This window comes from Drosophila mojavensis, unplaced genomic scaffold (assembly GCF_018153725.1).
Source record: "Drosophila mojavensis isolate 15081-1352.22 unplaced genomic scaffold, ASM1815372v1 contig_36, whole genome shotgun sequence".
In the NCBI taxonomy this organism is placed as follows: domain Eukaryota; kingdom Metazoa; phylum Arthropoda; class Insecta; order Diptera; family Drosophilidae; genus Drosophila; species Drosophila mojavensis.
The window spans coordinates 9,827,829-9,844,155 of record NW_025318858.1 but is presented as its reverse complement, the minus strand read 5'-3'; the positions used below and the strand labels follow the sequence as shown (position 1 = coordinate 9,844,155).

At 34.2% G+C, this 16,327-nt stretch overlaps 1 protein-coding gene across 4 annotated transcripts in view; it reads left to right on the top strand.

The window, feature by feature from the left end:
* LOC6576440 (laminin subunit alpha-1) overlaps window positions 1–16,327 on the top strand; it is a 100,487-nt gene that overhangs the window by 69,648 nt on the left and 14,512 nt on the right. For 2 of the 4 annotated variants that reach the window (XM_044009140.1, XM_032728748.2), the window contains one exon: window positions 3,865–4,974. The exons of the other annotated variants lie outside the window; for them this stretch is intronic. In XM_044009140.1, coding sequence (XP_043865075.1) covers window positions 4,032–4,974 — 943 coding nt within the window. In that variant the 5' untranslated portion in view covers window positions 3,865–4,031. The remainder of the gene's footprint in view (window positions 1–3,864; window positions 4,975–16,327) is intronic. 4 annotated transcript variants of the gene reach the window in all.

Below are 16,327 nucleotides of genomic sequence, written 5' to 3'. Positions count from 1 at the left end.
GCAAAAAAAAAAATAATAATAAATAATACGCAATAAAAAAAATGTCTTCATTAATAAAATTTATGGTTGTACATGACGCTGATGTGTTCGAAATGGTAGCCAATGAGGCACTAAATCAAATCATTAACATATATTTACCCCTGCCTCTGCCCCTCCGTTTGTAGAGTGTACAATTAAACGAAATCGAAACGTGCCAAACAATTCAATTGCAATTATGCAATAGAAAAAAATAAAATAAATAAACAAAATACAAAAAGATTGAAAAATCTACAGAAAAAAAAACATGTAGACATATTGAAGTCGAGTTTAACACACTAGCTAATACTCGTTCAGAACAAATCGACCAGATAAGCAATAAAAATCTTGATATTTGCGGACTTGGATAAGTAGATGATATAATATTTGTATATCTAGCTGTCGAGGAGTGATCTAGTTCTGTATAGATTTTGCAATGGTATATATAAAGCATATATTCTTGCATAGATATATAATTTTTTTTATACTCTATAGAAATAGTTAAAGTTTTGAAGTTCATATCTATGAAAACTAGAAAGGTTTTTCCATGTACCATCAGGCCAGAAAAACTGAATTATAAAAATTTATATCTGATAGTGGAATACACAAATAAAAATACATTCAAAATTTTTAATTTCCAGCTTCAATAATCAGAAGCGCAGACAGACTGACATCAATACACATGCATTGCACAAAGCCAATATACTCTCTTCATATTGTGGGCAAGCATAAAAATCATTCCTATAGCGCTCAACATGTGGCCATGTCCAGTCGAGACTGATCAAACGGATCAGCGGGTGGCTGCCCCAATTGGCGCTGCGCTGCTCTGCTCGCTGCACTGCTGCACTGCCAGATATTTAAAATAGTTTACGACCGGCACTTTGCACAATTCTCAACGTTTGCTACTTATTTGCTTTTATTTTGTAAGGCGTTAATAGATTAGTTCGCCAGCCAGCCCGTATATAGAGTGAATGGTGCGAACTGTGCGAAATGCTCAACAGTTTTGTAATTGGGTTAGCCAACAAAACAAATGAAGATGTATGAGATGACGAGTGCTGCCAGTGGTGGCTGGCAGGTGGCAAATGGCAGAGGTTTGCCATAAAACTCTAGAACTTTATACAGCTCAACGTTGAGTGAATGAACTAAAAAAATAAAAAACTGGTACTAATAAAGTTAGCATTAAGATTCGTAAATGGAGGAGACTTAAGCGAATTAACAGCTTTCTAAGATTAAAATACAAAGAAGTCATTTGATCATGAGTCAGAGATATTATTAAGTATTAACATAAAAATAGATCATAAATCTAGTACTTGATACATCGGAAGACCTGTTCTTTTATTATTTAGATTCTGTAAAGTACTTTGGTTTTAGTTGTATTAAAAAAAAAAAAAAATTCTTCCAATAATTTTAATCCACATATTTTTTTTTTCTTTGTAGTTCTATATATATTTATTTATTTTTTATTTTTATTTTATTATTATTATTATTATTATTTTTTTTTTTTTTTTCAATAAATAAATGTTATAAAAGTTTTTTGATTGGGAACGATTCTTTATTAACAAAAGAATTTTTATAGTTTTATTTCCTTTATAATAATTAATTTAAAAAATTTTTTTTTCACAACTTTTTTTTTTTTTTATTCAACGTTAAAAACGAACGTTTAGAGCTTTGAAAGCTTCGCTTAAAGAAATTAACTAACTAAAATTAGCCAATTTCAACTTCTTACACACACGAGCAAACAAAAAAACACAACAGAACAGAATTCGTAATGCCAGCACATACAAAATAAGAGAAAACATAATTTTTGTCACTTAAAGCAAAAAAAAAAAAAAATAATAATAATAATAAGCGGGCTGTGCCACATTCAATTAGGCCGCAATTTCACAATTAATTAAAAACGCACACAGCCCAGACATATTTGAGATTTTACATTAATTTGGCAGGGCCAGATCAAAGCAAGCAAGAGAAAGAGCAATAGAGAGAGAGAGAGAAAGAGAGGGACAGTGCGAAATAGCCAGGCATATATCAAGCACTTGGCACTACGAGCCGCTTACAAAAATGTTAAGTGAGCCAGGTAAAAATGATATAAAAACACCGTCCAAAGTTGAGCAACGGGCAAATGTCCAATTTAATTGTAATGTGAGAAATTTAAATAAGGTAGCCGCAAAATGCGGCTCAGATGCTGAACAATGACTAAGACCAACGCAGAGCCAGCCTTAAGAATACAAAAACAAAAAATTATGAAAAAAAAAAATAAATAAATAAAAAAAAAATGTTAAAAATGTTTCATGTATAGTTGTTGCTGTTGTGGAGTTTGTTGTTAGCTTTGTTAAAAAAAAGATCAAATAACAAAAAGCCGCCAAATTTCAATGGAAAACAAAAGCTCACTTATTTCAAATTTGTTGTATATTGTTGTTGTTGTTGTTGTCGCTGATGTTGTTGCTGGTGCTTGCTGCTCCTCTCTAACTAATTTTCCACTTGTGTGCAAAGGGAAACCTAAATCCATTGACCCTGGCAACAACTAGACCCATTTGTGCCCAGCGCCTTTTCTCTGTATCTCGATTCACCTTTTGCTGATTTGTCAGTTCATTTTTGATTATTTACGATCGTTTGTTCGGGCTGACTCTCTTCGATTGCTGAAATAATGCCTATTTGTTCGACTCCAGATTATTTACTTTTATTTATGTGTGTCTATGCATAGCTCATCTAGTTTAGATACATACATATGTATGTATGTACATAACGAAAGCCGTTTTCAAAGATTTTTATTGTAGTTTCGCTTACGGTTCGCAGTTATGTTCCATTTGAAATTTATTACATCACGATCTCTATTAAAAATGTTTCTCTTCTGCTGTTGTTTGCTTTTTGGATGCTTCAGATCTACTTTGTAGTTTATGATTTGATTTTGTTTCCCTTTGCTGTGCTTTGGCTTTAGCTATGGCTATGGCTTTGTGTTCTATGCGAATTTCGTTTGCAGCTGCGTTTCCTGGAAAATCTCAGCAGATGACGCTAGAATCATAACTTGGGCTATAGATATATAAACACAAATATATATATGTATCTGTCTCTATATAGATGTATCTAAAACATTTCATAATAAACTTTTCGACATAAGTTTATGAGTCTTGCGGCACAAATTTATGCCTTTCGTATAGCTTTCAATTTGTTTAGCTGAAGGGTTCTTTGGTTTGCAGATATATCTATTTTGTGGTTTCCTTTGCTATATTCTAGTTATCTTATTTTTTCCTTAATTTTTTTGTATATCTTTTAAACTGTGCCGCTGTCTATAATAGTTTATTTTCGACTTACAATTTTTTGTACGTTTCAGTCAAAACAAATATACAAATTGTAGCACATTTGTTGAAAGTATTAGCCATTATTTTTCCTTGTAGAACTTTACTAATTAGTTTGCTAGGCAAACACATAAACGCACACACATACAGTACACAGACACACAGCCTATCTGCCTGTTTGTCTATGCTCTAAATTCGATTTTTGTAAAATTTTTATTTGTTTATTTACAAATTGTCAAAAGTTTTGTTGAAACATTTATGGCCAACTTGTTGCTGTTGGCTAAAAAGCAATGTGGCAGCAGAGTTTACTACAATTTTATTTGCATGTGCTAAATGAGTAAACAAAAATACTGGAAAAGTTTATGAAAATGTAAAAAATGGAATATATAATATCCTTAAGAAATTGTATAGGAATTAAAATTAAAATTTCATTCTACAAAAATATTGTTGTCCAACTTTAAATGCTACAACACGCCCGCAACTATCAATTGTTATAAAAAATCGTTCTCTAACTCAACAAAAATTATAAAAATTTTGTGCCCAACTGAACTTACAGAAAGAATAAAAAATGTTCTCCCATTCAATGCAAACACCAAACACAAAGAAAACGCACCGCAAAATGTGTGAAAACTCATTGAATGGCAACAAATACTAATTGGAAAGCACAGCCAGTGAGTGAGTGAGTGAGTGAGTGAGAGGAGGAGTGAAACAAATTAGAGAAATATGTCAGCGTCTGACAAACGAACTGTCAAAATGCCAGACGCGTCAATAAGTCAGCGCGTCAATGAACGGCGAAATGTTGCTGCGGTCGCAACGAAATTGCTGCATTTATGCATCTATCTAGTCTGCATAACACACACGCTGCAACATGCAATGCCTGCGGGCAACATGTTGCAACAACAGCAACAGCAACAGCAGCAGCAACAACAAATAACTAGTGTAAATAGCAGTGTAAATATCAATATAAGCAGCAATTTCAATGAAATTGTCACGGCCACGGCGACAGCAACAGCTGCTGCTGCCACTGCAACAACAACAGCGACAGCAATACCAGCGCGTCGCAACAAATGGCGTCGCAAATTTGTGAGCAACAGCAACAGCAGCAGCAACAGGCGACGCAAACTATTGCGGCCGCATCACTATCAGCGCAATGTGACGCATGCAACACGCACCACAACTGCAACAGCAACAATTGCTACCAGCGCAACAGCAACAACACTAATACCAAAGATACAACAGCAACAGCAGCAGCAGCAACAGCAACACTTCAGTTATCACACGCGCCTGCACAGCAGCTATCAGCAACAGCAACAACATGTTGCTGGCGTGCACCAGCAGCAGCAGCAACAGCAACAGCATGTTGTTGCCATAACCCCGCGACCGCTTAAGCAACAGCAACATGCTTTTGCGCTGCCGGCTGCCACTTACTATCAGCAGCAGCAGCAACAGCAGCAACAGCAGCAGCAACTCTTTGGCAATCTGAGCCGGCAGCAACAGCAGCAGCAGCAGCAACACTTTCTCATACACCCCAGCAGCAACAATATTGTGCTGTACAACAATCTGGACAGTCTACCGCCCTGTCCGCCGGGCATGCGTCTGCTGCCCCAGCATTTCATACCCCTCCGCCCAACAGCGGCGCCAGCAACACAACGCTCGAGGCAACGTGGTAAGCAAATTGACGCACTCACGATTCATTTCATTGTGGCGCTGCATAAAAGTTTAGAAATTAAGAAGCAGAAAGAAGAAGAAGCTTTAATAGAAATAGAAGTCGGCGTAGTTGTTGCTGTACTATCAGCAAAAAGGTGTTAATTACGCTAATAAAAATTGCATTCGCCACGTTTATGGCAGCTAATGTGTTTGCCCACTTAAATGGCAAACGGGCGAGCAGGCTCGTCACCTCGTCATGCGATCGCGGAGCACCTCAATTGACTATCTGGCCAGCATAATTACCCTCTCGCGGCATTTGAAGCCGAGCCACGCTGAGCCGAGCCGACTTAGAAAGCCTGCCTAATTGGCCAAAAGCAATTGGCATTTTTGACTGCCAGCGGCTTGAATGGCCTCAGCACAGGCGCCAAAATGTCCCAGACGCGTAAAGCACCTCTGGTCTAGTTGGTGCACACGAAAAAATAATAAAAACAAAACGGAAAGTTGAAGTTTTAAAGAGTTTCAAAAGAGACGGCATCGATTTTAATAGAGTCATATATTCAAGTCAAATTGCCTCAGATAAAAGATATAGTCACACATTCGCGTCCAATTGAGAGTGAGATAAAAGAAATTTTTTCGAATGCTCATAAAATGTTGGCGAGCTAAATGGAATTCATAGAGCAGCGAAATGATATAGTAGAAAATTTCTATTCTTAAAAAAGCTGTCTATGAAAGGTGTTATATATAGGATATGTACTAAATATATATATATATATATATATAGATATCCGCAGTGTGAGGTTTGAAAATACGTATAGTTTAGGTATGCAATATAATTTTAATATCCAAGTAGCTTTAATTATTATGTTATATAAGATTAAGAATTGATTTATTTAACTGAATGACAAAAAAATATATATATAAAATTTTAAAAATTAAAAACAAAATTAAAAAAGACAATAATAATATAAGAATAAATTAAATTAAAACAAACTAATTTTTTTTTTTTTTTAAGAACTGGCTTACATTAGAATTAGGCAAACTAGGGATCAACGTTTGGTTATAAACTATAAATCAAATGATAGCCAGTCAAACAACAAATTATATACATATATACTTTTTTTCTTTTCCAACCAATCATTAATTTTGGCTATATTACATTAATAAATTTGATTAATAATCACACATAATTATGGCTAGAGCAATATTTATTGATATTTCATTAATAATCATTTTATTGCCTGCGCGCGTTTTCCTATTTCTTATGTAATCAAATCACTCAGCGAATTTGCAAGCAAATCAAATTGCATTAAAATGCACAAGGAAAATCGGAAAATAAAATTGTTTTGCCAATTTGATTGGGTTGCTGTGGGGGTCTATTGATAGATTGTCTCGGCATTTTGAACGTTTGGCGCCTTGTGGAGTGTTCGCTCAATTAGCATTTTGTTGGAGAGACAGTCGGACAGTCAGACAGACGGCAATCTACGAACATGGTTGCAAACGAGCATGATGCTAACAGAAGACAGAGAGCGAGAGAGAGAGAGAGAGAGAGAGAGGGATATCTAGTTGAGCTTATAGTTCAGATCAGACTAGTGCTGTGGGCGCATTTCAAATATTTTTTGGACTTAGCGCCCAAGATGACAGACAGATTTGTGCAAGAGGAGTACAGTTAGCTGACATGGAATATATACACTGAATATATATGTATATTGTATTAAGTGCAACTGTGGGTGTCAAGCTTCTTAAAGTGCATGCACATAGTATATCGTCGACCAGAGGTTGCCACAAATCCCAGTTACTTGCCACATGGCTAGCCACAAGTATTGACAGTTGCTGCATCTGAGCTCTTTCGAAAGGCTGCAGAGCTGCAGAGCTACACCTACATGTTGCACTAATCTAGCGTTTCGTGGACAACATATTTCTACTCCGTTTTTGTTTTTCCTTTTTTTGTTTTAATTACAATAAAACGTGCCACAAAAATAAACAATGTGCTCGCTAATTGCGCATAAAGCTTCACCAAAGACAACAGCAACAACAACAGCAAAAGACAAATCTCTACAGAAATAAACAGGAAAACAAACAAAACAAGATGAGAGGCGAGCGGAGCAGCGATTCTGTAACAGTTACAAACTTGAAAATGTAAGCGTAGCAAATGGACAGGCAAACAAAATAAAACAAAAGCGAGAGACAAAAAACAAGAAAAAAAAAAACAAAAACAAAAACAAAAAAGCCAAAGCAAACAAATGAGGCAAATGACAAATGCAAGTGTCAAACTTGTAGACACGACTCTTGTTGAGTTGACATTAAGCTCCACTAGCTCGAAAACTCTGAGGCATAAGAGTTAAACATATTATGGATTAAACGAAGAAAAAAAAACGAAATTTTTGGAAACTTGAAACAGAAGACTAGTCGAAATATCATGTCAATTGGGCAAGGGGTCAGCTCGAAATTGACAACTGAAAGAGCTGGAATAAACGGAAAACGGTTGAGCGTATGTCATAGATAGATGTTTAAAAAAAAAAAGATAAATAAATAAAAAGTTTTGGTATTTTTTAAAAATTATTTAAAAATTAAAATAAAAAAAAAGTAATATTTGTTAAAAAAAAAGTAAATATTGCGACATTAATATAAATTATTTATATAATAAAAGAAAATAAATATTTAAAAAATTAAAAAAAAAAAGGAAAATAAAGTAAATAAAAACAAAATAATAATAAACTAAAATAAATAAAAGAACATAGGCCCCTTTTTTCTATTTCTATAAGAATACAACGATAATATAAAAGCTTCTGCTGTTACACATAGAAAATAATATTATATTTATATTTAATTGCTTTTTTTCTTTTATAATATAAGTTTTGTTATTTGATATGCGAAAGAATAGAACAATAATATAAAAGCTTCTGCAGTTACACATAGAAAATAATATTATATTCATATTTAACTGGGTTTTCTTTTAGAATATAAATTTTGTAATTTTATATGCGAAAGTATCTAATTCAATTCATGTCGCAGCAAAGTAAATCGCTTAGCAAGAATAGAATTACTATATCTACACATAGTACTCCATTTCTAATATTTCGAAATTCTATTGTTTTTTTTTTTACTTTTATTACCATTAATCCCTTGCAAAAACTCTAGTCTCATAATTATTATTATTTATTAGCTTGCATTATTACAATTAACTTAGCAAATTACAGTTCTATCTAGTCAATCATTCATATAAACGTACACAACTACTAAGCATAGACCAGTCCAATATTATTATTATTTCACCAAAGAACTTCCCAAGACACAGAGAGAGACCAACACAAAGTACCCATATGCTTGCTGTCAAAGGAAAACATCTTAAAGGCCCGCCCATGCCTCAAACGTTTGTTCGTCTCCCTCGATTGCAAAAGATCAACATTACCACAGGTCCCACTTAAACGAACACTTTTACGGTTGCAAAGTTTCTTCTGCTGCTGCTGTTGCTGCTATCCCCACTTTGACGCCCGCAAGAAGACAGATACATACATATATATATATATATATACATACATATGTCTGTCTGTCTATATGTATGCCAACTTTTTTGCCGCTTCAACTGGCAGGCCAAAAAGTTGCCGTTTCATTTCAACTGCCGCTTCGTTGTTTACGCATCGTCACAAACAACAACAGCAACAACAACAACAACAACAGCAGCAGAGCCCAAAAGACGATCAGACTGAAGACGGCGTACAAAAAAAAAAAAAAAAAAGGCAACGCCAAGAGTTTAAAAAAAATCATTTGAAGTGCATAGATCAAAGTGACCGAGGCGCCAGTTTGTTGTTGTTGTTATGATTGTTTGTTATTGTTGTTGTTGTTGGAGGCATATTTCAGACTTATGTCTGTTTTGCGTTTGTTGATTTTGGCCCACGGGGCAGGCGTTCAGCAACAACAGCAGCCGCAACAGCATCTTTCTCCGTCTCTGACCTTAGACAACCCGGCACACGTTGTGGGGGCAGCTCAGAGTTTGGAGCATTTCAACGTTCCAACTCCAAATTACCAAATAAATATGAAAACGTGACTGGCCAAAAACGAAATATGTATGTATATCTGAAAATAGTACAAGCTATTTTGTAAAGTAATATATTATAAATATTAGACAGACAGACATGCATGCATACATAGTATGTATGTATATGAAATGGAACTGAAGTGCAACGACTGCAACAGTTCAAGAAAATGAAGGCCCATTTAGGCCAGTTAAAAAGTGAAATTCTTCTTTATTTTATTTAAATTTCTCTAGCGCTGATTAACCTCAATTCATTTCCAATCTAACCGCATTGAATGAAACTCTAAAACGCTGAAACACTTCAACGGCAACTCCACACGTGGTCGAACACATGGGGTTTCATATTTCCGGTATGCTTGTTTGACTGCGTTGCCTTAATGCTCTATCGAATGGAGAGCATGGGGATCATTTGAGTTGGGTTTTGTAAGAAACTCAAGTTGAGGTGTTTGATTTGAAATAATCTTTATAGATTTTCGAGCGGAATGAAGTGGGTAGCTCAGAAGATATGTGTGTCGTTGCCTAACCGAATCAACATGCAGAATGGAAGTAAACCGAATATGATAGAAATAATCATATCATATAAATATTTAATATATTTAAAAGAATGTATCATATTAACTATAGCAGCAGTAATATTTCTGCATCAAAATATAAATCATCTTTCTCACACCTCTCACGCATATTTATCTCCACTTAAGCGTATTCAATAGTCGTTAGCAGTTCCCATATTCTTCTGCCTTCTTAATTTTCAGTTTTAATTGGAAATTGATTTATAATGCATGTCTGGCATATCTTTTATATCTTCACGTTTATCTTTGATGTTCTGCCATTTGCTTTGAGCCACTAATTTGACATTTATTTGTAATTTTATACGCTGCACTCCATGGGAAATTTGTCTCTGTATGTGTGTGTGTGTGTGTAGCATGTTAACTGTTAAGCACCCAACATTATTTTGCTTATCTTCCATAACATTTTTCTATATCGCGCCCCATTCGCTTGTCACAACAAGCGCAGCAACACCTTAAAAAATGTTTCGCTTATTTCCCGACATGATCTCTCTCACATAGTTAGACGGCGGCGCTCGCAAAAGATATTTATGAACATTGCGAAAAGGCAAAAACCAAAACAAAAACAATAATAATAATGGAGAAAAAAAATTAATGCTTAATTTAAGCGTCAGAAAAATAATTTGCTTGCATTTTTATTTGTTAGCAAACGGGTTTGATAATCAGATTTAATGAAAATTGAATAATAAATATTATCGCTCGCAAAAAATTGCTGAAATTTACTGCTGCCAACGTGCTGTGTGTGTGAGTGTATGTGTATGTGTGAGCGACAGTTGGTTAATGTTTCTATATACAGAAGCTTGATTATAACAAAATATTAGTCTATAGTCTATAAGATAAAAAATTACAAAAATACAAACATATTTTATTGAATATTATAGTATAAAATATATATTTTTAAAATTTAAGAATATACTATTAATATTAAGAAGATAACAGCTTTGTCTTATCTTTAAAAAGACTTTCAACAGATTTAATCGGATTTTTTTATGTATATATTTATATACTCGACCTATATTAAATTTTTTAGAATATTTATTTTTAAATATATATCTACAATTAAAAATGAATTTAAAAATAAATTCTTATATATATATATATATATATACAGACGTGTATTGCTCGCTATGGTCATTGCAATTGCCAAGTCAATAAAGAAAATTTATTGAAAAATGTGCAATATTTTTCACACATTCGAATGCTCAATGCATAAATTATGTTTGTCGTATTGAAAGCAAATGCATATCGAGACTATTTAAATTGAGCGTAAAACGGGTTGCATCTCCAACAGAAAAAACAAAAAGCAACTTTCACACTCACAGAGAGCTCTCGCCTGTCTGGACTGCAACGGCAGCTTCTCACGTATTTAGCCAAACTATCTCCACATGCCATAAAAACGTCAAATTGAATTTTATTTCAATTAACGAAGCTATTTGCCCAAAAAGCAAAAAGCAAACAAACATATACTAAACCAAACCAGCTACAGACCCAAAAATTATGCACGCTATCGATAAAGCCAGACGAAGTCTGCAGCCGGCGGCGATTCAAGTCTTTGGAAGAGCAACAACTTCTCGGGCTGCTGCGACTAAAAAATAAAATAATAAAAGAAATAAAGCCCGAAAAGCATTTAACAAAACACTTTGGGGCATTGTCCAGGGGGAGTTGCTGGCGATGCAGTTTAAATATTTGATAGTCGCGCTTAAATTAAAAATACATGTCGCAAATAAAGATAAGAAATTGCCAGACACAGTTTCAGACTCAACGCAACTACCTCTGGCCCCGCACCCTCCTCGATCAAGCTACAAACCAGGAAAAAAAGTTAATTAAAAGTGCTTAGACTTCGCCTGTTGTAATTAAAATTCAACTGCAATTAGGCAAAAACACGTCACGGCCTAAACTTTAGAGTCTTTCTTGAGTAATGTCAGCGAAATAAACCTTTTTTAGCATTTGCTTTTAGTTTCGCAATTTAAATTTGAGCTGTTTTTTTATAGTTTTCTGTAAGGATTGTTTTCCAGCGTCAATTTGCTCTTATATTCATTATAAACATTATCAAACTTTTACAAATTGTGGAAAGTAAATGATTATAAAAATATATACATTTTTATTTTTGGACAACATTTTTTAACTCTGAATTTATATGATCTATCGAACTCTAGAATCAAAAATATATTGATAAATATAAATATAATGTTGATTTATTTATTTTTTTCTTTTTAATTACTTATGCATAATTCTTTTTTTATTTGCTTCAATATATTACGCCTACTCTATAAATTCTCAGAGTACTTAAATGATTTCCAAATATTGTTCAACTTCTGTAATAATTTATATACATATATTTTAACATCAATATGTCATGTAATTGTAACTGGATTGGTGTTGGTGTTGAAGCTGATGCTGTTGGCCAGGCACACGCTTACATACACACACACACTCACACACACACACTCGCTTGCAGACATCATGAACACCCAAAAAAGACACACCCACAACATTCGGCTGACACACATGTAAGTTTGCATGTCACGCAGACCGGCAGACAAACAGGCAGACAGCCTAAGCCGTATAGACCAGGCTGGCAGGCAAGCAGGCACAAGACCCAGACAGACAGATCCGAGCCTAACTATATTAGACCCACATATACTGTGTAAGAGAGAGAAAGAGAGAGAGAGAGAGAGAGAGAGACATACATATATGCACACACCCATGAAATCTAGGGGCCAAAAACTTTAGCCTGGGTGCCAGATTCATGGCTGGGCTGGACCGACCGATCGGCCAAGTGACAGGAAATGCAATTTGAGACCCGCCAAACATTTGACTGCGTTCATTTTTGATGGGCGAAAGTGTGGCCAGCTAAGCATATAGGCCACATACGATAGATCTGTAGATGGAGCTTAGCTTCTGGGTGGGTGTTACCAGGTGGGCGTTGCCAAGAAAAATCTGGCTAAACTTAATGGCAATTGCTTCATTAAAGGTTTTCCATGGGCGTTTCAGTTCATAAATTGAGTGCTGAATTTTGAGATCATGTTAGAGGATCTTGTAGATGGTCGTTATGAAATTAAGTTAAGGACAGATGTGAAAAAATTAATTAATATTATATTATAATATTAAGTATTTGTATTTAAGTATTTATAGACATGTATTTATTATAATTAAAGGTAATGCAATTTCAAAGTCAAGATCTTAGGATCCTTCAAAAAAATTTTACACTTAAAAGAGAAAATTCAAGATTCATTTATTTTTTATAGACCATTAATGGAGGACATTAAAGTGTTATCAACTTTAATTACATTTCTCTTCAAGCATAACAATTTATCAAACGAAAATGTCTAAAACAAGAGAGTTTACGCTCTCTATGTAGGTTTATCTATCGCAGACAATGCAATTCTCTTGAATGGCCAATTTCTTAGCCATATATAAATACGTTTAGTGGGCCACATGTGCCACTGTCATCATGATTATCACCATCATCATCATGATCACTGAGAGTTGCAGGAGCAGCAACAGCTAACTGCACCCAAGACCATGAACAACTGTTTTGGCCAGACAGCAAAAAGATCCGCCAGCTAGTTTTAGCTGTTTTTTTCTTTGCTTTGATTTTTTATTTTTGGCCTTTTTGCTCACTTTTTTGTGGGTTGCGCGTAGGCAGCACCACACAAACCGCCCACATTTGCATAGAGTTTCCTATAGACGGGGCGACAAACGACAAATGCGACGACATCGACGCAGGATGGCGATAGACAAAACCAACGACAAGGGAGTGCAGGAGGCTAGCGAGAAAAAGAGATAGGGAGAGAGAAGAGAAGAGAAGTCAGGCAGACAAGTCTGCACTACTAGAAAACGGGTAGGCATAGACGAAAATAAATTCATTCATAAATCCGGTAAAACCAACGCAAAAATTTTCAAATTGATTGCGCGATCCTATAAAAAAAAAAGAAGAAAATAAAAAACAAAAAATTAAACTTAAAATGTTAACATGAAAAAATATGCATAAAGACTGAAGATATTAAATGTTTGATTGAAGAGGAAGTTTTAATACGCTTGCGAGACTTAAGCGCAAAAATTTGATGCGGAAGAGAAACTTAGCATAATATTTAGTTAGATAAGTTTATTTAATAATCTCAGTAAAGAATATTATCAGAAAAAAAAAATCGAATCATGTTAAGCAAATCTGTTTTGCGAGTCCTCAAGTTTTCTGAGTTAAAAGAGTTCTTATATATATTTTTAATATTGATCAAAAATTAAACAAATAGTAATTAGAAATATTTCCAAATACCATTAAAATATATTTAAAGTTTTAAATATTTAAAAATATATACACATATTTATTTTTAAAATATAAATATTTAAGACTAAATTATTGACGTTCTTAAGTTATTAAAAAAATATATAAAGATTTATCATTTAGTTTATCATCACATAAAAAAATGTTTAATACAACACTTTTGTATGCAGTAAACTGATTAAAAATAAAGTGTCCCATATAAAATAAAATAAAATAAAAGTACAGTTTATCATCACATAAATCTTCGACAGATTTCGCTACTCAAATTGATATGTATTTGAATATTTCTTATCCGTACTTTTATGATTCACAAACAATTATAGGCAGCATAACATGCTCTGGCAAGCCGAGTTGAAAACTATTACAAATACCTTAGGCACTCTCATTTACATTTTGAATCAATGCTTGTACTTTCTGCAAAGCTTTCTTTTGCTAACTTTATGACCAGCTCATGATACCCTCACTTTTTAAGCGTATGCTAAATACATATGTGTGCTGAAATATGAACATGCCATAGCACGCGACATGGAGAGATAGTAGTAAGTACGACTGTGGAGTAGGTTGCTGCCACAGAGCGACTGAGCAACAGGCAACTGGCAGCAGAGCCTCTAGCCACTTGGCCAAGTTTGCAAACGATGTTGAGGCAGGCTCTCTGGCTCTGACTGGCTGCGCCTGTCAAGTGCCTGTTGGCAGCATTTGCATTTTCATGAATGAAACAGACGCTGTCGCAAAAAAAAAAAAAAAAAACAAGCATAAAAAATAAACTGAAACCCTCTCAGGAGAAAGGCTTGTAGTAGTAGTTGATGTTGCGGCTGCTGCTGTCTTTTGCCACCTGAAGCCAAAGCAATAAAAGGTTCAATCACACTTTATTCGAATGCGTTGCTGAGCAAATGATGTCATTAAAGTTTACAATGGGGCATCACGATTCAAGTCGGCGACTCTTCACAAAATGCGTTTGTCATGCCACAGTTTGAGCGGCATTGGACTGCCGCTCAACACAGACTACGGCAACACCCACAGACAGTTACAAGATCTGGCAATGTATGTTTTTTTACTGTCTTTGTTTCTTGTCTTCTGTTCAATGCGTGGGCCTTGCAACAGCGTTTGTCAATTTTATTGACAATATTCTTTGTTTTGCGTTTTATTAATGAGCGCGTTTTGTTTTCTGATTTTATTTGTATTTTTTATTTTGCTTCCAAGTTTGGCTTTTATGGTCAAATGTAGTTAGTGTGGGGGAAGGCCCCACTGTGGGCAGTTAAAGTGCACTTCCGTTCGTTTAACGGTGATCTTTGTGACTGTGCGTGACATTTAATGAGATTTTACTGTGGCTGTGTGTGTCTGTGTTTAAATCTTGATGGATTTGCTAGACTTAGCAACTATTTAAAGTTGCCCAACTTCTATGCTTCTAATTTTGAAAAACTGTGGGCAGTTCACATTAAACTGCAATAAACTAGAATGCAATTATGTTGAATGAGTCCTTTTAGCTGTAAGTAAATATTATATTTTATACTCTACTTTGTTAAAGTAAAAAAAAAAAAAAAAAAAAAAAAACACACACAACCAAGAGTCTAAGGGAACTGTTATAATGTGTGTGATAAATTCTTTTAAATGTTTAATTATATGTTAAAAATATTTTTAAGTAACTATTTTTATTATTTCATGTTTTATTATATTTTTTTTAATTTCAAGCCTCTAACAAAAAAGAAAAAATTTAATTTTATAAAATTTATTTAAAAAAAAAAAGAGAATATATGTTAAATATAAAAAAAATCTAAAAAGCTAGAATTTCTCAATAAGAAAGATAATTTAAAAAAAAAAATAGTTGTGATAATTTTCCACATATGACAAAAAATGTGGAATTCCGCAATAAATTAAATAAATTGTTCAGCTATCAACAATTTATTTGACAACGGCTCAGCTAGCTCTGTCAAAACACATGCTGCACACCTTGATATTGGCCTTCAACCTGTGCAGGCTACATAGAGAAATACAAAAAACCTCTTAGCAAAGTCTCAGCAATATGCAATATGCAATATGCAATATTTTAATGCTATTCGGTCACAAATCACAAAAAACATGCAATAAATTAACAATTAAACAATAATAATTCTGCAAAGTCCACAAACGAACATGACGAACAATTGACAGCATAATTGCATTCTACAATTCAATGAAAAAGATTTTGTTTTTTTAATTCGGAAAAAAATATAAATAATCTAATGTGGAGCCAAAATGTGGAGCACGTGTTTGGCTGCCAAACAGTTTTTCACTCCAGACATGACAAAATATTGATTCAATGATTTATTCTGCAATCTAGCAGCTAGCGAAGCTGGCAGCCAGCCGACAACGTTGCGTATGCGCAATGTGCGGATTGCCAGCGAAAAACTCGCACCAACGCGGTCAATCAATTATCATAAATCTCCAATCAGCAGCAAAATGAAAAAAAAAAAAAAAATTGTTGAGATACCAAAAAAAGAGAATTATATTG